The following is a 25,501-nucleotide window of genomic DNA, read 5'->3' on the forward strand; positions in this document are numbered from 1 at the left end:
CCAACATTTCCATTCGACAGTTGCCAAGGAAGCTTTGTCTTGAACTAATAACTTTTGTTGCCAGAGCTCGAACCGATCTTCGAAACGGAAGCGAAATGGAAACATCTGGAAAAGGACTTAGAAGGTCTCTTGATGACTGTAACGATCTTAACCGAGCTTAGGAACTAAGCTCTTCGTTCCGATGCCTATCACTAGTAATAAGTTGTTGACGAATTGACATTTCTTATAGTTCTACTCATAGCCACATAAGGTGATACTTCCAGGTATCCAAGTTTACATGCAACAACTTTATTTGTTCTCCCTCTTTTAAAGTATCAATCAATTTCTTCCTCGTTCATAAGAATAGTTTGAATAACATTACTCACAATAAATATTATTAGGGTGTTTTTTAGATTATTTTAAGCTCTCACCTCTGTGTTCCTGCTTTGAGTTTTTGAAAATTTCTTCAATGCACCTCTAAAATTTCACACACATCGCATGAACGTTGTGTAGACTTTCTTCAATTCGTGACCAGTAGCAGAATCCGTTCTTTCTGTGTGTGTGTGCGCGATATAGTAACTGGGCATAACAACGTTGTTCAACTGTTTATTTTATAGCTCACCTTAACGATCCGAAAATAGGTAATTGTACAAATAACAGTTTTCCTGTGGTCTCCGCGTACGGTGGAGTATGATGTAAATATCAAATAACTTGAGCTCTCTTGTTAGGTCGTTTAAACTGCGGCTGTCTAACTTTCCCGATAATAAATAACGTCTCGTTTTAAAATTAAAAAATTGTAAACAAAATCGAAGAAAAAACCTATAAGACAATCAAAAATCTATAGATAAGGTCTGTGGCAGCCTTACGTTCGTTCGTGTTTAACATGTTTTAGTACGTCTCTCCGATTAGCTGTCGGAGTCATTTTTGTGTAATGTTCAGATGAGAATTGCTAGAGAACGGCGCTGGTTTGCAGGCAACAAGTGCGGTTTACGATAATTTAGGTGAACATGCTTCATTTGAAAACGAAGTGTTTTTATTCAACTTGAGAAGCAAGCACGGTAAATTGCATTGAGTTTGTTTGAATCACTTCTCTAAACACCGATGGAAATATTGCTCAACTACTGCATTTTCTCTCTAGCTGTTTTTTTCTTCTGTGAATTGTACGAAAGAAGTTTCCGTGATATCGAAGAAGTTGCTAAGCCATTTAATGCCGCTAACGTTTTAGTACCAATAAGGAATTCGGTAGATTTGTCGGTAATATTGTCTTTCAAATGGTTGCGATGTTTCTTCTCCGGCGTGTTTGCGCATGGGGTTACTCTCCTTTCTTAAGAGATCCACGAGACCTCCAGGCCTTTATAAGATTCCAGGCAAAGTATAACGAAAAGAAATGTACCTGCAGTGCTAGCAGCACAAATCCGTACCACAACAGCCCATACGGATAGCCCTAGATTAGTGCGAGTAGAGCAAATAAACACATAGGAACAGTGCAATGGATTAGAAGAACAGAAGTTTTAAACGATCGATTAGTGCTATCCGATTCCGCTTAAGCAATTTGTCAAATTGGTACTAACAATTACCTGCCAGACGAAGATGTCGGTGTCCTCCAGCTCGGTATCTTCATCCATTTTTATGTATTCCATCACGTCATTCAGATAGTAGATGAGGCAGTACAGCAGCGGTACGAAGGCGATCGTGCTAATACCTACCATGTACTTCTTCATGTCATTTATTCGGTTGCGACGGGCGGCCGAGAGACCGATGAAGGACAGAAACACCGATAGACACCAGAAGTACTCCCACCACAGGGGCTGTGGAATTTGCAGTTCTTCTATTTCCAGAATGAAGATATCCAGGCGATCCAGGATGTCGGCGGACAGTTTAACTAGCATCACGAAAAACAACAGGTAGTGGAAGAAAATGCAGTATTTTAACCGAGCTTTGTTGAGTGCGCTGAAAAAAAAAAGATTCTTATAAGTACACGTTTCTCGGAGCGGAACTTCTCAAGATGGGCCAAGTTGGCCAATTGTTTGCATCGGCTGAATGTTAAGATTTGGGAAACGGAATGCCTACTGGAGGAGTGGAAGGATAGGGTTATTTGTCCCAGCTTCAAGAAAGGCGACAAGCTAAATTGTGAGAACTACCGAGCGATCACTATCTTGAATGCCGCCTACAAAGTGATATCCCAAAAAAATTTCCAGCGACTGTCACTACTAACCAACAGATTTGTGGGAAGTTACCAACCGGCTTCATGGAAGGTCGGTTCACAACGGTCCGGATCTTCACTCTGCGGCAGATCCTCCAAAAGTGCCACAAATAGAGAGTCCCTACGCATCATCTCTTCATCGTCTACAAAGCCGCTTAAGACACGATTAATCGTGAAGAGTTATGAAGAATACTCGACGAAAACGGCTTTCCCGGGTAGCTTACCTGACTGATACAGGCCACGATGGAGGATGTGCAGTGTTGTGTGAGGATTTCTGGTGGTATATCCGACCCATTCGAATCCCGCAGGGGACTTCGATAGGGTGATGGTCTTTCCTGCCTGCTGTTCAATATTGCGCTAGAAAGTGTTGTGAGACGAGCAGGAATAGACACGGCGGGCACGATATTCGTTAAATCTGGTTAATTAATCTGCTTTGCGGATGAAGTGGACACTATCGGCAGAACATTTGAGGCAGTGGCAGATCAGTACATCAGACTAAAATGTGAATCAGAGAAGATTGGGTTGAAAATAAATACGTCTAAAACGAAGTACATGCTAACGGGTGGTGATGAGCGCGACAGAGTATGCCTAGGTAGTGATCGACAGTGATGAGTTTGAGATAGTCGACCAGCCGTGAGATTAGGAGACGAATTATCAGCGGGAGTCGTGCCTGCTATGGACTACACAAAAAGTTACGGTCGAAACGTCTAAGTTCTAAGCCAAAGTGCACCTTGTACAAAACGCTTATTAGACCGGTTGTTATCTACGGGCATAATACGTGGACAGAGCTTGAAGAGGATCTGCGAGCGCTCGGAGTTTTCGAACGTCGGGTGCTAAGAACTAGAGATGGTCGGGTATGGGAAATTTGTTACCTGTACCCGACCCGTACCCGACTCATCGAGAATTTTCAAACCCGTACCCGACCCGAACCCGAAGTCGGATTTGTTTAAAAAACCCGGGTATCGGGTAAAAATACCCGTACCCGACCATCTCTACTAAGAACCATCTTTGGCAGTGTGCAGTGTGGGGATTGAGAATGAACCATGAGCTCGCGCATCTCTACAGTGAACCCAGCACCCAGAGAGTGGCTAAATCTGGACGGATACGTTGCGCAGGGCACGTGGCGAGAACAACGGGCAATTACCCTGCAAAATTGGTTCTCACCTCGAATCCGGTTGGTACGAGACGAAGAGAAGCACAAAGAGCAAGGTGGTTAGACCAGGTGGTGCATGATCTGGCAAGTACGGAGTGCCCGCGGGATTGGAGGTGAGCAGCCATGGACCGATCAAGTTGGCGGAGTTATGGTGTGCAAGCCATGTCTTAGGACGTACGACCATTTAAGTAAGTAAAATGCTGCTAAATAACGAAGAGACATCCAAAATCTTTGTCAGAAGGCTCTTCGACTAGCCCAAGAGAGGAAAAATGCGGTGCTTCTACTCAAGTGACCCGTTTTTTTGGTATTGGTTCATGTCTACAAATCAAAACTTAGTCCAGACGGATATTGTCTTCTAAGTACCAATCGATAAATATCAAATCTGATGACTACAATAGCGAGGAGTGTAAGGCATATAATATAACTTCGATTTCTTGGGATCGTCCGAATACATTTTAAAGTCCATGAGTACGTTAAAACAAAGTTTATTGTCTGTTTCTTCTAAAATTGAACATGCCGAATTCGACGCAGGAACAGACTGTATGGCGACGATTTCAACGACTAACTCAGCGCGTTTTGTTTTAAAAGTAACAGACAATATAAGGGTCATTCCATACGAAGTGTACATGCCACTTGGACACGAGCATCACAGATTTTGTTCAAAGTTGGGGGAATTATTCATATACTGCCTTTATGCAAAAATCCCAATTTTGGTGTCGGTTGGAATATCCCCCGCTCTCCAGGACCCCCTCTTTATTGCAAAGTCGCGCAATTTTTGTCGAAAATCTCTTTTTTTCTTTTCTTACAATTCATAGACGTAAGATGTTCGAAAAATACTGATAGATGATTTTTGAAAAAATAAACCAAGGAATCCAGAAAAATATAAGTTTTGACCGGAAGTGTTGCTAGATAAATTATTTTTGTATTTGAAAACTAAATTTACATTTTTCGGCAAATGCAGCCATTTTTATTTTAAATTTGATAACTTCATCGTATTTCTTGGAAAATTTCACATAAGAAACAACTATCATCCCGAGGCAATATGAGCCAATCTCGAGATATAACATTTCACCGAAAAAAGTTGTAAATTTTGTAATTATTTTATTTGATAATTTATAGACGTAATACACCCGAAAAATAGTGATAGGTGAATTTTGAGGAAAATAAACCAAGTAAGCCAGAAAAAATATTGTTTTTGCCCGGAAGTGTTGCCAGATAAATTATTTTTGTATTTTAAAATTAAATTGCATTTTTCGGCAAATGCAGCTAATTTTATTTCAAATTTGATTTTTTTTCTGTAAGATTTGGACCACTGCGACCATTATTTTGATCTTTTGTGGTATCGGCAAATGCAGCTGGTTTTATTTCAAATTTGATGGTTTCATCGTGTTTCTCTGAAAATTTTACGTAAGAGGCACTTAGCACTCCGTGATAATATGAGCCAATCTTGAGATATATATATATATATATATATATATATATATATATATATATATATATATATATATATATATATATATATATATATATATATATATATATATATATATATATATATATATATATATATATATATATATATATATATATATATATATATATATATATAGACTGTTCCGAAAATTATAAATACATCTTCTTTCTTGAATAAAACAAAAAATACAGGATTTTTCAGGTCATTTTATTCTGAAATATAGATAATAAGTGTTTTCTTTCCAGTTTCAATTCAAGTTGGGATTATTTTTCGTAGGATACGCGAGTTCTCTAACTTTTCTCTTAACACTACTCATAAGCTTTTGCACAGTGTGTTCTCCGACCATTTTTACCACTTTAAGCCAATCTTTTTTTAAATTTTTCAACATTGTCCGCTGGTTTGACATATTTCCTCAGCTTTGCCTTGGTCAAAGCCCAAAAAGTTTCAATAGGGCGAATTTCAGGGCAGTTTGGAGGATTCATCTCCTTTGGGACACATATGACATTATTTGTTTTATACCACCCTAGTGCATCCTTAGAGTAGTGGCAGGAAGAAAGATCGGGCCAAAAGATTGGAGGATTGTTATGCTGCTTAACCATGGGTAACAACCTTTTCTGCAAACACTCTTTCACGTAAATTTTACCATTCATTGTGTCATTCGTAATGAATGGACGAGATATTTTCCCACATTCACAAATGGCCTGCCAAACCATTACCTTCTTGCCGAATTTTTCGGTGTAAATGGCTTTCACTGGTCCAGGGACATCCTTTCCCTTCGGTGATGTATAAAATTGCGGTCCTGGCAGAGTCTTATAGTCCAGTTTTAAGTAGGTTTCGTCATCCATGATAGCACACCCCATTTTTTGGTCAGAAGTTTGTCATAAAGCTTCCGAGCTCTCGGTTTCATAAATTCAGCTTGTTTTGCATTTCGTTTTGGCTGCTTCTGCTTCCGACGGGTCTGCAGACCCATTCTTCCCTTGGCACGCATGACGTTACTCGCCGAGGTTCCAAGCTTTCTCGCCACATCTCGTACTGATACTGAAGGATGCCGCTTGTAGTATTCCTTAACCTTTTTGTCCATTGTGGGATTAACAGGCCCGGGTTTTCTACCACGTCTTGGGGCATCAGTAAATGTGCACTCTTCACAATACTTCCGCAATGCGGTTTGAACTACTCCGACACTTATACCTTCTTCTCTGGCTAATTTTCTTATAGAAAGACCACTCACGGTGCCCCATTTGTGCACAATTCGCTTTCTTTGCTCGGGAGAAAGGCTACGCATTTTCAAAATTTCACACTAAATGTTAGAAAAAATGACAGCATCTGTTTCTTTTGGGTGTAAACAACAGGACGCAGCCAACGTTTGGTTGAATACTGCAAGTTATTTGAAATGACGGTTGATCGTAAGTGTATTTATAATTATCGGAATGGTCTATATAACATTTTTACGAAAAATTAATTACGAAATTCAGAACTATTTTCGTAAAAATGCTATATCTCGAGATTGGCTCAAATTACCACGGAGTGATAAGTGTTTCTTACGTAAAATTTTCCAAGAAATACGATGAAACCAATAAATTAGAAATAAAATTAGCTGCATTTGCCGAAAAATGCAAATTTAGTTTTAAAATACAAAAATAATCTATCTGGCAACACTTGCGGTCAAAAATAATATTTTTTTTGGATTCCTTGGTTTATTTTCTTCAAAATTCACCTATCACTATTTTCCGGGTGTCTTGCGTCTATAAATTGTAAAAAAAAATTAATTACGAAGTTTACAACTTTTTTCGTGAAAATGTTATATCTCGAGGTTGGCTCATATTACCTCGGGATGATAGTTGTTTCTTATGTGAAATTTTTCAAGAAACACGATGGAATTATCAAATTTAAAATAAAAGTATTTTTTGGACATCTTACGTCTATAAATTGTAAGAAAAAGAAAAGAGATTTTGAACAAAAAATGCGTGACTGCCATCAACAGGGGGGTCCAACAGAGCGGGGGGTATTGCAATCGACACCAAATTTGGGATTTCTCCAAAGTGACAGTAGATGAATGATTCTCCCAACTTTGAGCAAAATCTGTGATGGTCGTGTCCAAGTTTGTGCTTTTTCGTGGTCACTTCGTATGGAATGACCCAGATTTAAAATTAAAATTAGAAACGACAGGAAACATGAAAGGCGCCAAAAAAGAATATGATCCAGCAGTGCTGATAAAAGTCATTTTCCCCAGCAAAATTGTTCGAAAATTACAACCAATCATTTCTAATTTTCACTTCCAATGATCGCAGCACTCTTTCAGATACACTAGATTTTCGTCCTAGTAACGTGCTGTTATACTCAGATGAAATAGATCGCGCGCATCGTTCACGGTTACGGAATAAAATTTGACGACAAATCCAACCAAATGATCTTCACTTCAAAGCGAAAAAGAAAAACAAACAGTCCACTCAACCAAAATGAACCCCACCGAAACACTTTTTCACTGACACTGACCGATGCCTTGACAATCTTCGTTAACTGATAAACTGATTTTGTTGTCTTGCTTTCATCGCATGAAATATGATGAGGTGTTTTGACAGTTCACTTCCATGCAAAAAGCGGGAAGGGAGAACTCTGAAAGGATTGTAAAAAAATAACGTTTATGGATGCTTTTTTTCACTTTCACTCAAGAGTGTCAACATATATCAACCCTGGTCAGAAGGCAAAAAAGTTGATAATCCTAAAATAAAGCAAGCAATCAGTGAGAAGCAATTCGAAAAGCCAGAAAATGCAAGTAATAGAACAAACATCGCAGCAAAAGAAAATTAAGTATAATTATGTAGACTCAAACTACTTTTAAAAGTTTAGTCTAGAGAGCAAGATTTCATATAACGCTCAACATTGCGAAAAATCTATAAATCAGAAAACGGTAGAAAATAAGACTAAATTAATTTCAATTCAAGAAAAGACAAACACGGAAACAGAAAACGGCAAACGATTGGAAATCGGGTTTTTGGAACGATTCCGTGCAGTATCCAGTTTTTTACGCGCCATAATGCAAAGTTCGTAATAAATTACCCACCCTTTTGACAACTCTGCTTACGTCAGTTTGAAGTCTTCATACAATTTATTGAAAAAAAAAAATATATATCTGGCAACATTTGTGTTGCCAATTTTTCAGAAATTGCAAATCTGACGTAAGCAGAGAGGTTCGCATATTACAAACACGCATCATAGCGACCGCCATTATGGTGCGTGAAAAGCTGGATAGTATGTCCCATAAAAAATGCGGATGTTTTCAATACTCGTTTTTGGGTAGCTTTAAACATTATTTTTATTGTTTATTGCGTGTGTGTAATCATCTGACTCTATACTCTTAGGCGATATAAACAAAACAGTGGTTCGCGAGTACCAAAATTGAGAAAAATGTTCGTAAAGGAGGTTGTGACAAGTTTGCTGCTCGCCCAAGATCCCGTAAAACAAATTGCAACAATTGTGGGATGACACCTGGCTACCGTTTAGTGTTTCTAACTTTCACTCCTTGATGGACCACGTCCACGGAAGCCGGGAAGTGGCCGTCCACGGTCCGCTCGCGCACCAAAGGTTATCAGGTTAATGAGAGACAAAGTGAGGTGAAATCCTTTCAGATCGATCCGGAAATTGGCCAGTGGTGGGCACCATCCGCTAATTCGCTAATTAACGACGCTAAAATTCAGTTAGCGATTTAGCGGTTTCGCTAATTTTTGAGCTGGTTAGCGAAACTGTTAGCGTCGCTAAAATATTGGCCTCCGAAACGCTAATCGCTAATTCGCTAAAATTTGTAGAGAAGCGACAATAGAAATATTTAGAAAAACTGTGGCTGATGTCGTACGTAAATTGATTCGAAAGATGAACATACTTTACTGCGAAAGTTACTTTTGTCAGTTTTTTTACCCTGGAATGAAATTCCAGTTATCGTACAAGCCACAGGAGCATTTTGAAGAACAAGCACAAGGTCTAGATTAAATTTTCGGCACACCAAGAACTTTGGTAAATTGCAATGCGCTTGAAATTATGACAACTTTGGTTCTACTTTTTCGATTCAGATAATAATTGAATTTTTATGAAAACATTCCTAAGAGTATCTATTTTCAATGCAAGCTAGATAACTTTTGTTATTCTTGTTTTTACAAAATCAAATATTATGAATACCGTATCGTGAACCTCTTATTGTAAATAGTTAGCTTTAAAAAGTAATTGTTTTCGTTTGTTTAACCAAAAAAGATCAAAGTGGTCCAAATCTGACAAAACACGAGCAATAAATATAGCGATATGACTATTTACATATCAAAAAGTTAGCGATTAGCGAAAGTTCCGCTAATATGGGTTTAGCGTTTAGCGATTATCGAGCTAAATTTTCCGGTTAGCGGCTTAGCGATTAGCGTCGCTAAATTTTCGTTTAGCGGTGCCCACCACCGAAACCGATATTTCAAAAAGTATCATGCAACGCACACTGGGGAAAATGAGCCCAAATTCCCACTAATTAGAAGCCGCTGGGCAGGAAACCTAAAATACACTAAGGTCGCTTTTTACGCGGATTCCGGAATTTACGCGGTTTTTTTTACGCGGTTTCCGGAATTAACGCCGTATTTTTTTGCGCGGATTTCGGTTTCCCTTCACTCGGAATGCAGAATTAACACTGTTTTTTTTTTCACGCGGATTCCGGAATTTACGCGGATTTCGGAATTTATGCGGTTTTTGTTTTACGCGGATTCCGGAATTTACGCGTTTTTTTTTTACGCGGATTCCGGAATTTACTCCTTTTTCACGCGGCATGTATCCTCCGCGTAAAAAGCGACTTTAGTGTATAGTATTTCTTATGTAAAATTGGTCAGTAAATCGATTGCTGATAGTTTCATTCTGTGCAGGGCACGGCAAACGGTCTATATTTCCAAAAATACGCATAAGTAGGGTGAAAAGGGGCAAAATAGACTATTTTCTGTGCCCTGCACAAAACGAAACCATCACGAGTGGATTTATTGACCAGTTTTATATAAGAAATGCTATATTTCAGGTTGTTAGTCCAGCGGCGATTATATTTCTGTGCTAGCAATGCTCGCATGTGATTGGTTCATTGTTCGCGTAAATTTGTCCATGAAACTTATCAATTTTTACCATTGAGCAATATAATAATGATGATAACTAGCGTATTACAAAATTGTCCAACATTTTATCTATTCAACAACATATTGGTTATTGTTATCCATCATGTTTTACAGAATGTACCCCAGTTTAAAAAGGCCTAGTCCAATGTTAAATAATACTGTCCACGTGAATGTGGATGTCCCTTTATAAACATTAGCAATTTAGTGTTTTATTTAAGATTTTTTTTTATTCAAAAACGAAGTTAGGAATCACAACACCTACATCATCTATACAAAAACACAGACAAACAGAGGTACCTCTTCGAACAAAAAACCTGAAAAATCTTTGTCCTTATTCGAAACGTTACACTCATGCGCCACCATGTGAGCTTATTGCCTACTAACTTATTTTCGTAAAACGGTTTTCATCTTTGCTAATGGGTGCGCACATAAGATTATTTAGTCCCTAGATAAGTAATGTCGCTAGTGTGCCCATTGTATTCGAGGCAAATCATGTTGCACAAAAGATCCCAAGCACTAGAGTCGATTTGTCGCGATTCGACTTGAAAACTGCTTTGAAAATCATGATCTAGTAGACCTACCTCTATTTTGAGCCTTGTTATCAAAAACTGCCAAAAGAAAAAGCATAAAACATAAATGTGTTATCATTGCTTGACTTTAGCTTTTAAAGATTGTATATCATTTTAGAACTGATTATCACCCATTGCTTGCGCAGTTCAAACAAATAAGGACAACACTAAACAGTTAAAATGATTGTTATTAATTTTGGGAAAGATTACGGATGAGCACATCGAGAGTGAAACTGAATCGTAAAACAGTTCATGTTTGTATATGATTTCCTTAACCCATTCCCTGCGGAGAGTAATCTGATTTTACCTCGAAAATGACCTTCAAACTTCTATATCGTCATCGTTTGTTTATCTGTGAATAAAACTTTCAGATAACTGCAAACTTAACACAAAATGTGGGCTTCCTCGAGGGTAAACGACAAACTTTGGATTAAACATGGCGTCATGTCTATGGTTCATAACCTTCAGCGAATCGTAAAACAGTTAGATATAACTTCAATTCTGACAATATAACTTCAATTCTGACAATTACTCCTGACGAAGTTGCTAACGCTACCTGCAATTTGAAACAATCTTTCTCCCCTGGACCAGATGGCATTCCTGCTGTTCTTTCGAAAAAATGCATTGTGAATTTAAAATCACCGCTAGCTGCAATTTTAAATCTCTCGTTGCAAAATCATCAATTTCCCCGCCGCTGGAAGGAATCGTTCATGTTCCCGGTTTTTGAGAAAGGCGACAAACGAAATGTTGAACATTACCGTGGAATCTCTTGCTTGTGTGCTTGCTCGAAAGTTCTCGAATCTATTGTTCATAATCATCTTATGTTCAGCGTGAAAAGTTATATATCAACTGCGCAGCACGGGTTTTATCCTGGCAGATCTGTATCAACGAACTTATTGGAGTTCACTTCATTTTGTCTTCGTGGCATGGAGCAGAGTCTTCAAATCGATGCTATCTACACGGATTTGAAAGCTGATTTTGATCGTGTGGATCATGGGCTACTTTGTGCCAAATGTTACAAGCTCGGAGTTGCTGCTGGGTTGGTTGAATGGTTGAACTCATATCTACGCCATCGTAAGATTGCTGTAAAGTTAGGTACATCCCAATCCACCTGGTTCAGTAACAGTTCTGGCGTGCCTCAAGGCAGCATACTAGGGCCACTGCTATTTTCGCTATTCATCAATGATGTCACTAGGATTTTACCACCTGGCACGCGATTGCTTTACGCTGATGATACCAAGATATTTTACCTTATCGAAACACTTGAGGATTGTTACAGGCTTCAAAAGCTTATCGATTTGTTCAATGACTGGTGTACTCGCAACTCCATGTTGATAAGCGTTCCAAAGTGTACCGTGATCAGCTTCCAGCGTAAAAAACAGCCCTTGTTGTATGATTATTCTATAAATGGAACAACTCTTCATCGAAGCGAAGTTGTCACTGACCTAGGGATCATATTAGACACGCAAATGACATTTAGACAGCATTATTCGTCGATTATAAATAAAGCCAATCGTCAACTTGGCATGATTTGTTGGATCGGAAAGGAATTCGAAGACCCAGGCACTTTCCGCACACTCTACTGCTCTTTGGTACGGCCGATTCTGGAATCTGCATGTGTGGTATGGGATCCGTATTATGATTATTGGATTCAGCGAATTGAGCGCATTCAAAAGCATTTCATACGAAGGATTTGCCGCGCATTGCCCTGGAGTAACCCTGGTCATTTGCCGCCCTACGGAAGCCTCTGTTTATTGGATGGTATCGCACCTCTTGAACAACGTCGCAAGGATATTATGGCCAGAACAGCACACAAAATTTTGACAAGTAGTTATGACTGCCCAGCTATTCTGACTATGCTTCAGCTGCACTGCCCTCTCCGCCCGCAACGCCATCAACGACTATTGCAATTAAATGCACACCGCACGAACTATGGCTTGCATGAACCTGTTCGTCGAATGGCTCTAACCTATAATTTAAACGATAATTTTAATTTTTAATGTTAATCTACTATTTTACATTGTTAGTGTTGTCCTATTGTATGATGTTTCTACTTGAATTGTAATTGGTGCTAAGTATTTGTTCTAAAAAGATGCTGGGTTTTTGCGCCGGCTTGAAACCGCCTCTCGCGCGTTTCAAGGCGGCTTTTCCCAGCCACATACACATACACATATATTATAGCATTTCTTCATTAAGACTACAAGTCGGATGAACTGAAAATAAATAATAATAATAATAATAATTCGTTTACCAATTTTTTTTTCGCGTTAAGTACATTGTTTTCACCTTCTGTATGCATGTGCTCTACTGCATTTGCTTCAATATTTTTTGCGGTATTTTTATCCTCTACTAAAGAGTAATAAGTCGTTTAATAGCCAAGATGTATCTATTTCAAAATTATAGAAATGATTCAAAATTAGATCTAGCATATTGTTTTGAAGTAGAATACTTCTCTCAGGAAGTTCGGCTACATAGGGATGTGAAATGAAAATCTAAAACCGAAAAAAGTGAAAAATATGTCCAATTTCAAATGCTAATAAATCGGTTAGTATTCGATGGATTTCCTTCGTTCTTGCAGCAATAGATTGGAAAATCTTCTAAGATTCTTCCCAAAATAATATAATTGTAATTTTATTATTCACACTATTGTACTATTGAAAATAGTCAAGCCTTGTCAAAACGAAAAATTCGACCTCTGATTGGTCGTTATATGCTTGCTTCCCAAGCACGGTCGACAGGATCATATACCTTGCAATTGAAAACATGCTATTTGGCCTATATAAGAGCCTGTTTCAGCCGGAGCCGCTCATAATAGTTCTAGACAGCGACAACAGCAGTCGTCCTTCCTTAGCAGCAACACTAGCTCTGTGGTTGGTCAACACGTCTCAGGAGCAGCGCGGTTTTTCTCAGCGTGTGTCGCCAGACAGCCATTATTCCCCCCGTGTTGGGGCAGCATGAAGATTGCCATCAGGAAATCCAATTTTGGGAATCAAAATGCATTTTGAAGGCAAATAAACAAGTCATTGGAAGTTAATAATTTTTGTCAACGCAAGCAAGTATTCTGTGTTGCATCCTAGCAATTTAAATTTGTCGCACTCGTCTAATTCACTGAATGTGAAATAGCTTCCACAGTGCATGTATCTTGTCATGTATCATTGTCCGTGTATCTTAATTCCCCCAATGTTAGGGCAGCTCAAAGGTTGTAATTAGCAACCGATTTTGAACAGCAAAATGCTTTTTTGAAGGCAAATAAAAAAATAATTGAAGGTTAATAATTTTCTGGCATCAACACAAGCAGACATTCTGTGCGGGATGCAATCAAATTCTGTTGTAGTTGTCTAATTATTACTTTATTTAGTAAACTCCCCACTGTAGGGGCAGCGCAAAGGCTGCGATCAGCATAACCGACATTGAATAATAAACTGCCCTGTTAGACCGCATTCACAAAGACAGTTAGTTCGACTATGCAGAGCTAATATGAAGTCGATTCAATCAATCAGCATAAACAGAATTTCGTCGTCTCCCAGCTGCCAAGTTGCAACATGATGCAACACGCAACAGCGAGCAAACGAAATCGCTTGATGTTACAAACCGCAATAAGATACGAGTTAAAACCGTTGCGTGTGTGAGAGCACCATCGGTGTTTATTCGCTGGATACACTATCTACTGTCTACTGATCGCAATAATCTGCTTACATGCGACATGGGGACGGGAATATTTTCTTCATCCAAGCTGCACAACACGACACAAAACATGTTATTTTGTTGCTTCAATGAGAGTGCTATCGGTCCGGCTCGACAGAATGTTCACAAGAAATCATTTTTGTGCATCCGAGCTACGAAACTGAGGAAAAACTTAAGAAACTGAAAAAAGAGGTGGAGCTTATTTAATGATCGCTCTGAACCAAAATGAAGTCACACATATTTTTCAAGTTATATCATTCCACCACGTACGTAAAATGATTCATTCCTATTTTCATCCCTATATAAGAGCCTGTTTTAGTCGAAGCCGATCATAGTAGTTCTGAACAGCGACGACAGCAGTCCTCCCTTAGCAGCAGCGGGAGCGAGCAGTGGATACCATCGATAGCGGATAGCGGCCACAACTGTGGCATGGCTACGGATAGCGTTGCAGGTGCTCAGCAGTTGGGCCAGCGTATAGCGGCCACAACTGTGGCATGGCTATGCATAGCGTAGCTGTTGCAGCGGGTAAATCAGCATCGATAGTAGCAGGGTCAGCTGATGCAACGACACTCCCTTCACTAAAATGCTGTTTCAATGTGGTAGCGGGAAGCATCAGCAGCAGGCTGGCATGAAGTGAATACATCAGCCAGCAACTTTCTCTAAGGCCTCTGCCATAATAGACGCGAAAAGTGGCGCGAACCGATTCGCTCGGCCGTAGGTTTATGCACAGCTCTACTGATGGCTGTACATTAACCTACAGCCGAGCAAAACGGTTCGCGTCGCTTTTCGCGTCTATTATGGCAGAGGCCTGATGAGAAAGTTGTATCAGTTTGTTCAGAAGAATATTATCGTCGGTAATATTACAGAGATGCGATTGCGTAAATCCGATTTTGAATTTAACAATTGTTCTTTTGAGAACAAATAACACACATATTTGAAGAGTTAATAGCTTTTGGTACCAACAGCAGTATAGTGACAGCCTCAGCGGTAGATGCAGATGCAGCCGGTACTTCCCTGAGGTCGATGTAAAGGTAAATGGGAGCAGCACGGCGAAACAGTTCGGGTTATGCTTAGACGCGCGTCATTTTTCGTTGTTGATATTCCCCACATGAAACGACGCGCTTTCGTATGATAGCGGTGGTATTAGCGGTAGATGCATTTGCCAACACTTCCTCCAGTAAAGCCGTGTCTAGTTTTCAATGTGAAAACACCTTTCTCATTGTGTTGACCGTGCGCCTTAGTCCTCACTATCAAGGTAACACAGAGATGTAAGATAAACACTACATCCTATGATAAATTGAACAATTGTCCTTATAAGGACAACAAATGAACTAATGAAGATTTAATTTTGAATTAGAATACTTCTCTCAGGAAGTTCGGCTACATAGGGATGTAAAATGAAAATCTAAAACTGAAAAAAGTGAGAAAAATTTCAAATGCTAATAAATCGGTTAGTTTTCGATGGATTTCCTTCGTTTTTGCAGCAATCGATTAGAAAATCTTTTAAGATTCCTACCAAATGCATGAAATTGCAATTTCATCATTCGAACTATTGTACTATTGAAAACTCTTAAGCCTTGTCAAAATACAAAATTCGACCTCTGATTGGTCGTTATACCGCGCTTTCCCAAGCACGGTCGGCAGAGTTATGGACCTAGTAAATTGGGAATGCATCATTTGGCCTATATAAGAGCTTCATCAGATAATAAACAAACATTTCATCGGATATTAAATTGAACAACTGAAATTTGAAGAACACAAATGATTATTTGAAGAGTTAATATTTTCTCGTTTTGCGCTATAATCCAAAGTTAATTATCTTCATCTACATGCATACCCTAACTATTATTACGTGTTTGCGTCGCTTAGTGTTTGGCTACGGTCATGCAGAACGCAAATAACGGCGCGATGCGATTCGGCAAGACGAAATCTGTTGAAATGTATAGCTCTACTTCGCCTTAAAAAGAGCTGTACATTTCACCACGGTAAGGCGAATCGCATCGCGCCGGCATTCGCGTTCTGCATAACCGTAGCCTTTGTTCCGTTCCCGTTTAATGATGTCGTATTAAATGTGCATATTACAAGTTCGGCAGCACTTCAACTTCTCATTTGCACAAAATTTAAAAATATCCAATGAACTTCATTCAATATATCAGACAAAAAGAAATTACAATACTGCCAATGAACGGTCAACATTTATTTACTAGAAAAAATGACTGACACGCAAGCAGCCAGGTTATCTTTCTTGTAAAAGTATTCTACTTCAACCTTGCGGTCGTGGCTTTGCATACAACCTTCTTGTGATTTTTTATATCTAATTTTGCAGCATTATATTGATCCAACGAAATACATAGCGGGGATACTTATTAATCGTGGACCGGAACAGCTTGCCAAAACTCTACTCGAATGAAAACAAAGAGAATTTTTAGGTAATGTGTTGTTCCTACGTCTTCCGTTGGTTTGTTTACCACCAGCCTAAAGAAGCCAAACAAACACAGCGGCATTCGGAAGCGCGCATTTTAAAACATGTGTAGCAAAACAAGACACGCCAGCTAAATAACTGGGACCGGCAACCAATACAATCACGTGGCTGCAAGGTAGTTAAAATTTCAGGCGAAAATTTATGGCAAATCTGACAGGCCACCTCGTTTGCTATAAAGCATATACATTCTTACAGCATCTCGTATATGTGGAGATGTTACATTGAAACCTAACAATAATACTGTCACCTTCAGCTAGCCCAATGCAAAAATATCTTCCTTTTGACTTCCATGAGCCTCGGACGTCTATTTTTATGCGAGCAAATCGAGCGTTCAGTTTCCCACGGAATGATATAAACCAAATATTTACGATTCAATCGATCACTTATCGCGACTGCCAAAATTTAGCGAGTGAACCAGACCCAAGAAAGCATTGACCGTGGATCAGCTAGAAGTAGGAAACAGTTTGAGAAAAAAATTTAACCTGATTTGGTAATGTGCGGCCACACGCTGCCTGTGCTCGAAATCGGCACCATCGGTGCCGACAATCATGGGTCCACCGCGCGATGCCATCGCCGCGTCACGTTCCGAGTGTCAACTGAGCAAATCTTGTTCCCGAGCGGCAAGCGAACGCTGGAGTAGAAAATCACAGCGCTAATCCAGACTAGGGGGAAAAATCTTTCACCACTTTCACTACTAGCTCGCTCACTCACAACATCACTGACGACCACGGCACAGTACACACTACACTGGCAGCACCACTAGGGTTGCTGATATTTTATCGATATTTGATATTATCGATATTTGCCTTTCTCGATATCGATATTTTTGAACGATATTGGCGCATTTGATATTATCGATATTTCGATATTGGGACTCGATATTGCTGTCCGATATTCTCGGTTGCCATCAGGGGAGTGCTGCCGTCGAAATTTTGTCTACCAATCATAAATTCATCATGGCATCAAAATTAAATTCAAAATGCTCACTCTGTCGGAATCTGAAAGAGAAAATGTCTCAACTTCTTAACTTACTTGACGAAATTTTCTCGTCGACCAGTGTCGAAAATGCTGTTAGATCTTTCCAGCCTTTAAAATCTGCAGGTGTTGACGGAGTGTTTCCAGCGTTACTTCAAAAAGGTGAGGCAACTCTGATACCGTTACTAACCAAGATTTTTAAGGCCGGTTTAAGATTTAACTACATTCCATCGAAATGGAGGGCAGTACGGGTTATCTTCATACCAAAAACGGGAAATAAAGATAGAAATAACCCCAAATATTTTAGACCCATCAGCTTGTCTTCGATCCTGCTGAAGATAATGGGAAAAGTACTAAAGGAATATCTATATGCAACAAACATGCTTGGATACCCTTTATCTAAATTTCAATTTGCATATCAAACAGGTACCTCTACAGTTACAGCGCTCCACACGCTGGTAACAAAAATTGAAAAATCTCTTTCAGCAAAAGAAATAGCATTATGCTCTTTCCTGGATATTGAAGGTGCTTTCGATAACACGACCTACTCTTCCATGGCAAAAGCGATGAAGAAGAGGATGTTTCACTCGTGCATAGTCAACTGGATTCATACCATGCTTGCACAAAGAATAATCTCTTCGGAGCTGGGGGGAACATCTATAACTGTAAGAGCCACGAAAGGACGCCCTCAAGGTGGAGTACTTTCACCACTCCTGTGGTCTCTAGTTGTGGATGACCTCCTCTGCAGCTTAGAAGATAAAGGTTTTGAAGGTGAAGGCTTCGCAGGCGACATTGTCATTATGGTAAGAGGAAAGTTTGACAATGTTGTCTCGGAAAGAATGCAACTTGCTTTAAACGTAACTTATCTCTGGTGTAAAAAAGAGGGTCTGAACATCAACCCGGCAAAAGTAACAATAGTATCTTTCACTAAAAAGAGTAAACTTAACCTAATGCCTCTTAAGCTTGAGGAAAGTTCTATCCAGTTTAGCGAAAGGGTTAAATTTTTAGGATTAACTCTTGATGCGAAACTTGACTGGAACGCCCATCTCGACATTGCAGTAAGCAAAGCGGTCAGTGCGTTCTGGTTATGTTCAAAAACGGTTGGTAGGAAATGGGGCCTAAGACCAAAAATGGTCAGATGGATCTACACATCCATCATACTACCGAAAATAACATACGCTTCTTTAGTGTGGGGGGCTAAAACAAAAGAGGCTACTGCAAGAACAAAGCTAGCAAAGCTTCAGAGACTGACCTGTATTGCCATAACTGGAGCAATGCGCAGCACTCCATCGAAAGCGCTGGATGCAATTCTTCACCTGCTGCCTCTGCATGAATTTGTGCAGTTAGAAGCGGAAAGGAGCGCCTTGCGGCTCAAACGTCTTAAAGAGATCTTACCTGGTGATCTGGTTGGTCATCTGAGTATTTTGCAACACTTCAAAAGAGGGCCTTTGTTGAGTATGTGCGGAGACTGGATGAAACCTTTGGACAACTACGACATTCCCTACAAGGTGCGTGAAATATCGCGCTCCGACTGGGAGTGCGGAGTTAATATGGTCCGTCAGGGGTCAACGATATTCTTCACGGACGGCTCAAAAATCGGTTCGAAAACTGGAGTGGGAATCTTCGGTCCTGGTGTACAGATATCAGTGGCAATGGGCAACTGGCCTACTGTATTCCAAGCGGAGATTCACGCTATAATCGAATCAACGTTTGTCTGTAGAGAAACTACAAACATGCGAATATTCTCATTTTCTCTGATAGTCAAGCGGCACTAAAGGCTCTTTGTGCTCACAAGTGTACGTCAAAAATAGTGTGGGAGTGCGTTCTCTCACTGCGGAGGCTGTGTCGTATGAACTCTGTCAATTTGTACTGGGTTCCCGGGCACAGCGGTATAGACGGCAATGAAAAAGCAGACGAACTGGCCAAACAGGGCTCCAACTCGCAATTAGTTGGTCCGGAACCCTTTTGCGTTATCTCAAATTGCACTATAAAAATGGAACTTAAATACTGGGAAGAGCAACGGGTGACAGCCAACTGGAGGGCTGTCAGAGGGTGTCACCAGTCGAAAAGGGTAATTACGCCAAACGGAAAAATTACTAAAAAGCTCCTAGAGCTCAACAAGTGGGCTCTTTCTACCTACACAGGACTAATAACTGGGCACTGCCCGAGTAAGTATCATTTAAAGAACATTGTTCGAGTTCAGGATGACACTTGTCGCTTCTGTAATATGGAAAGCGAAACCTCGGAACATCTACTATGCAGCTGCGGTGCATTATACATGAGCAGAATCAAATTTCTTAGCAAGGGCTGCTTGCAACCGGGTGAGATCTGGTCTGCCAATCCTGGTAAAGTAGTTGGCTTTATTAAGCACATTCTACCTGACTGGGAGCGCGCCGAGGTAACCGGCCATTCACTCGGGTGTCTGGTTTTCTACATGGTACGTAATGGGGATATACTGTAATAGATCTAAATAATGGACGCAGTAGCCTAGTTCCACTACAAAAAAAAGGACGTTTACTCTATTTCGGCTATTTTAGGGCAAATCAACTAAAAAGTATAGGTACCAGAATTGTTGGTACTAGAATCAATAAGTGATAGATGGAAAATGTGAGCAGTTAGACAGAAATATGGTTGCCATATCTCCATTTTTATTGACAGCATGCTTAGAGCGAATTTCCAGAAATTTGGGTGTGGAACTTCTCGGGGCAATAACCACCACATTAAACCGATCAAATGCGATGCCTTGGTGTTGCATTGGGATGGCAGAATCGATGAATTTCAGTAAAGAATCGGTGTTACATAAGCGATAACATGAATGTTCAGGTAGGATGCTTCAGTAACTGGCTGGTGATTAGTCAATGGATCAGTGACGATTAGGAGACGCGGCTCACGAATCGTCGGTTTAATCTGATTGGAAAATGCACCTTGCGTAAAGCGATGAAATAGCAAACACTTCACCGGAATATTCAATACTAAGGCATGAAACATGCTGAACGCCAACGCGACCGATCGGGTGAGATTCTTGCCGTAGGTTAATGAACAACTCTACTGACGGCTGTTTATTAACCTTCGGCAAGAATCTCGCCCGATCGCTCATGTTGGCGTTCAGCTTGTTTCAGGCCTAACAGAAAGCCAACCCGGTGGCATCACTGACGTTTACGTTCAACATGAGTGAAGCATTAGCTGGATCACTGGATCAGTTTTACATGTAATTTCACAGCTGATTCATCGAAACACGAAAAAAGCAGTGTTCATACGTGCATACAGTATCGGTGATCAGTGGCAGTGTGCTTTTGTATTGTTTTCGGGTGATGTATTTATTGCACGAAACGTCGAGTGCTTTGCTTGATGAAACAAACAAAAAATGCGTTGCATTATTTCAGAATGTACACAACGTTTATTCTTGCCGCATGCGAACGGCGGTGTTTCTTGCAGGCAGCTGACATCGCGCGATGATTTAAGGAATAACATTTCAACGTACGTGTAAATGAGATAGCATATCAGCGCCACTTTAAAACATTTACAAAGCTAAGCTAAGCTTTTTTTTAAATAATTAAATTGATTCAAGCGCATTACTCTGTGCAACACTGCTGTGTGAACAAACCTTCAAAAACATAAATGAGATTAGCGCCACTGTCTTTCACGGCAGCTTCAGGAAACAAGGCCGATGCTGAAAGCCAAACAAAAAATATACACTAAAGTCGCTTCTTACGCGGGGGTTACGTGCCACGTAAAAAAACCGTGTAAATTCCGGAATCCGCGTAAAAAGCGAGCTTAGTGCATAAAGAAAAATATCGATAAAGTATCGATATTGGCACGCGATATCGATTTCAATATCGATGCCGCTTTCAATATCGATAAAGCAGATATCGATATTATATTTTTAATATCGACAACCCTAAGCACCACACACGGATTGGGAATTTGACAGTCTGCACACTGGCTGCGCGTGGCCCAAGTATGATGACAGTTCTACAAGGTATGCTACATTTTTGTCTATCCACGCACACAAACAAATCTCGTTATGAAAAATTTCGCGTTTTGTATGGAATTCAGAACATTTTAGGAAATTTCTCGTTTTATGTTGTTTCATATCTGATTTTTTTGGTTAGAGAGTGAATCTCCAGTTGAAACACACTAGAAATTGATATTAATTTAGATTTAGTGTGAAAAATTGTGACAATATGTCGAAATAAAATATATAAAATGCTAAATTTTTAATAGTTAGAGCATAATCTTAGTCATTGTCATAGCTCATGACTTTTGTTACTGTATGAAACATAAGCGACTCTATTTAGAAGCGCTATTAGAGTACAGGAAAAAAACGAAAAGTGCAAAAAGGTTACCGGCAAATTGATGAAAATCAGCATATTTTACCTAAACCGCAGCATGTTTATGTATTCCCCACAAATAAAATATGTTTCAACATCATTTCTATAACTTTCCAGGAAAGTATGTTTTATAAGTTTAGTTTAAAATGCAAAATAATTTCAAATTTCATACAAAATTGGAAAAAGTTCATAACGATCACTAATACTAATGCATCGACGTGAATAGCATACCTTGTAGAACTGTCATCATACTTGGGCGCGTGGCAACGTTTCGTGACGTGCCGTTCAAACGCATTTCGCCTCGTTTGATATAATCGGGTTGTTTTCCACGTCAGGTTCGTTTTATGGTACTGTGGATCATGCTATTAGTATTAGCTGTCGCTATAAATTCGTTTAATTTTTGCTAGTTTTGTACGCTTCTTTTTGAAAATGCTAATAATAATTCTCATTAATTAGAGAGTGTTAGAATAACCTGCAAAATAATAATGATTCTGTACGCGCCAGAATAATTTTACTCATTTGTTGAAAACGTTTTGTATGAATGTTGAACTACTGGGGAATAATTGTAACGTTGATAGGTACCGTTGATAAGTTTTAGTTTACTAAAAGCGTTTTTAAGTGCTGCATAAACGTTTTCAATTTGTTTGAAACTACATAGTCACGCAAGCTCGCGCATTGGTAATATGCGATGTATGGAATAAATTCTTCAAATAAAATAGCTGTTTTCCAACATGTCTTTTCGCAGTAGCTGTACGACAAATGCAATAAAAGCTGCTGAATAAACGTTAATAGAGCAAATCTGTTTCTTGTAAATACAAAAATGGTACGATTTTTTTTTATTTTTTTGTAATATAAGTAAATATAACTCTAATTTTAAAACAGATGAAAATTTCATAGTTACCTAAATAAGAACAGCACTAGATTTACTTGAAATAACTGGTGTTCCATAGAAGGCATCGCTAATCAAAAATTTTACTCCGCTTAGGGGCCATCCACATACCACGTGGACAGGTTTTTAACCCCCCCTCCCCCTCCGTGGACAACTACCCATATAAATTCTGAAAAAATTGTATGGACCGTGGACATTAATGGCTCCTTAGAGCTAATTGATTAGCTAATCTTCGTTAATAACCAAAAATTTTACAATACTTGGAATTTGGATGACTTTTGTTGTGTAAAATATGTTCTGCATCTGGTAATGAACCTGATATGCCATAAAAATAATATAAATGAACTACAAAGGTTGGTCTATCAAGGAAAACCAATTGTTAACCGTGTCGGCCATTTCTCGCTACAGACAAGGTGCCATTATCAGCTTACCAACACATTAAGATAGGATAACATATCATATATAATTTTCGTGTTCATTTGAGTTGATTTCAGTGGAGTTTCATTTTGGTCAAAGTGATTTCTGACATCAAATGTAAGTACTAAATGTTAAAGTCAATTTAAATGTTTATGATCACATTGACCACTTACATATAAGTCCTTGAAACTCAACATAATTAGGCTCAGAAAATGAGTCAGATTTCATCGCAGGTGGATTAAATCTGTTTTTTTAATGTCTAACTGCAAATCTCCTTTGACATACCCAAGAGCATAACTGTTGATTTTTAGTAAAGCGAAAATGTTTGATTACGGTTGGATAGTACATAATTTTCAAAAATATGAAATGTATTCTTCACTTTTTAGAATTAATAGACTTAAAACAAATCGAAGCCAAAAATATTTCTTGAGAATATAAGATATATAAGCAATTATCCTGATTCAGCCGAAGATTAAAAAAAATGAATTAAGTTTGTGGCTGTGAAGGTTTCCCGAGTTTTGAATAAAATAAAAACAAAAGCATGCTGTCAAATTTTAACTACGTTACTGGGATTCTAATCATGTATAAAGTAATATATATTACATTTTATATGTTCATGGACAGAAAATCTCCACCTTCATGGGAAAACATTTATCTTCCGGTACTGTCTCACCGACAACTATGGAAACGTCTCCTGTAATATGTATCAAGTTAATTATGTTATTCTTTCACAGTTATCTTCAAGTTACCTTGTGGACAAACACTGAGTGCCACCAACAGATCCATATCCGCTATAAATTCAATGTAGTCCCCTTTGCGGGCGGGCGTTGGTTTGCAGAAGTACTGCTGAGTGTCCTAGAAGAAAGTTTACAATTTACAGACGAAAAGATAAATCCACCCAGCGCTACTTACTCTTGTAAATCCCGTGCACATAAATATGTTCCAAACGTCGTGAACATAAGATTCATCCAGTCCGTATTCCTTGATAGCTTCCCGCAGGTAGCTATGACAGCTGCCGAAACGCTCTTTGCCCGTAATCAGCTTGTACGTATAGTCGTCGCAGCGTGTCCCGATGACATCGTGCAGTGCCCCACCGTCCTTATCGATGCCGTAATCAGCACACGAATCCCGCACGAAAGTCGCCATCGGACGTAAATAGGGCAAACAGCTCCACAGCCGATCGCATGGTTTCAGATGGGACGCGTGCAGTTGGCGCGTTTTTCCGGAGTAAAAGTGCTCCCGAGGGTTTTGCAGATTCCACAAGTTTAAATCACCCACCTGAGGACCCTCGCAGAGGGTAATTCGACAGAGATCACCATTTCGCAACTTCCACGCTTTGCCGGATTTTTTAAGGGATTATGAAATCCTGATGGAGTGTGCCGGCTAGGGCGGCCGTCCGTCTTGCTTCGCACCATTCCCGCGAAACGATGGCCGTTGCGGGTTTGTTGTAGCACACCGTTGGGCTGAAATCTTGAAATTTACCTTCCATCGGCATTTGTAGTGAACTGTGCAAGTTGACCGATAAGACTGACGGTGACGATGAGTGGTGATGTAGAAATTAATTTTATTTTTTATTACCTTTTGCCTTTCTCCTATTTTTGCCTTTCTCCTAGAAAGGCAAAATTTGCAATCATTTGCAAAACCGAAGATATAAAAGTGCTCCAAAGGGCCGAATGGCATATATCACTCGGCTCAGCTCGACGATTTTTACAAATTTTAGGTTTGAATGAGAAAGGCTGGGTCTGACCGCTAGGTGGATTGATTTAGGGTTTTGTATATAGCGAGAGAAGCTATGGTTAAATCATGAATTATGATTAGAGGAGCAAGGTATAATAAAAAATTGTGTAAGAGTGCTTTCGCTTGTGTAAGTATTTCCATTTGCCACTTTGAGAGCCTCGAAGTAGCTTGTAAGTTTACATTTGTATTAAAAATATGCAGGTGTTTTATATATTGTGGAGAGAGGCGACTTCGATTCAATGAACCATTTTCAAATGAAAAAGTAATTTTTGGTCAAATTTTCTTGTTTCCTCATAGAATCTGCTGACATAAATCGTTTGAAGAATTGTTCCAAATTAGATACAATTTTTATTAAAGAATAATTGTTGCAGTGGTTTTAATATACTAAAAAAATAATAATCAAAATTTGAAAACTGCAAATCCATTTCAAAAACATTGTTATTGTTTTGGGAAAAAAATACATCAGAAGGAAAATTGCAGTAAGT

General features: G+C 39.3%; 3 protein-coding genes across 4 annotated transcripts; 1 reads left to right on the forward strand and 2 right to left on the reverse strand.

Moving 5' to 3' along the window:
- Positions 1–257: 257 nt before the first annotated feature.
- LOC129731659 (protein jagunal) lies at positions 258–17,432 on the reverse strand. Of its 2 annotated transcripts, none has more exons than XM_055691822.1 (3): positions 17,150–17,432; positions 1,557–1,929; positions 258–1,423 (listed from the first exon to the last, which is right to left on the reverse strand). In XM_055691822.1, exons 1-3 carry the CDS (start codon positions 17,236–17,238, stop codon positions 1,292–1,294), a joined length of 594 nt encoding a protein of 197 aa, XP_055547797.1. In that variant the 5' UTR covers positions 17,239–17,432; the 3' UTR covers positions 258–1,291. The 2 variants fall into 2 exon arrangements, with proteins under 2 accessions (XP_055547797.1, XP_055547796.1); XM_055691821.1 differs by having other exon boundaries at positions 1,551–1,929.
- A 1,484-nt stretch (positions 17,433–18,916) lies between these two features.
- LOC129728992 (uncharacterized) lies at positions 18,917–20,103 on the forward strand. The gene is made up of 2 exons (XM_055687465.1): positions 18,917–19,350; positions 19,404–20,103. The coding sequence occupies exons 1-2, from the start codon at positions 18,917–18,919 to the stop codon at positions 20,101–20,103; spliced, it is 1,134 nt and encodes a 377-aa protein (XP_055543440.1).
- A 3,768-nt stretch (positions 20,104–23,871) lies between these two features.
- Positions 23,872–24,884, reverse strand: LOC129732026 (uncharacterized). Its single transcript, XM_055692479.1, is given in 4 exon segments — positions 23,872–23,973; positions 24,029–24,134; positions 24,192–24,629; positions 24,631–24,884. Coding segments are annotated over 4 exon segments (768 nt in total). The 5' UTR covers positions 24,775–24,884; the 3' UTR covers positions 23,872–23,893.
- Between the last annotated feature and the right edge of the window lie 617 nt (positions 24,885–25,501).

This window comes from Wyeomyia smithii, chromosome 3 (assembly GCF_029784165.1).
Source record: "Wyeomyia smithii strain HCP4-BCI-WySm-NY-G18 chromosome 3, ASM2978416v1, whole genome shotgun sequence".
Taxonomy (NCBI): domain Eukaryota; kingdom Metazoa; phylum Arthropoda; class Insecta; order Diptera; family Culicidae; genus Wyeomyia; species Wyeomyia smithii.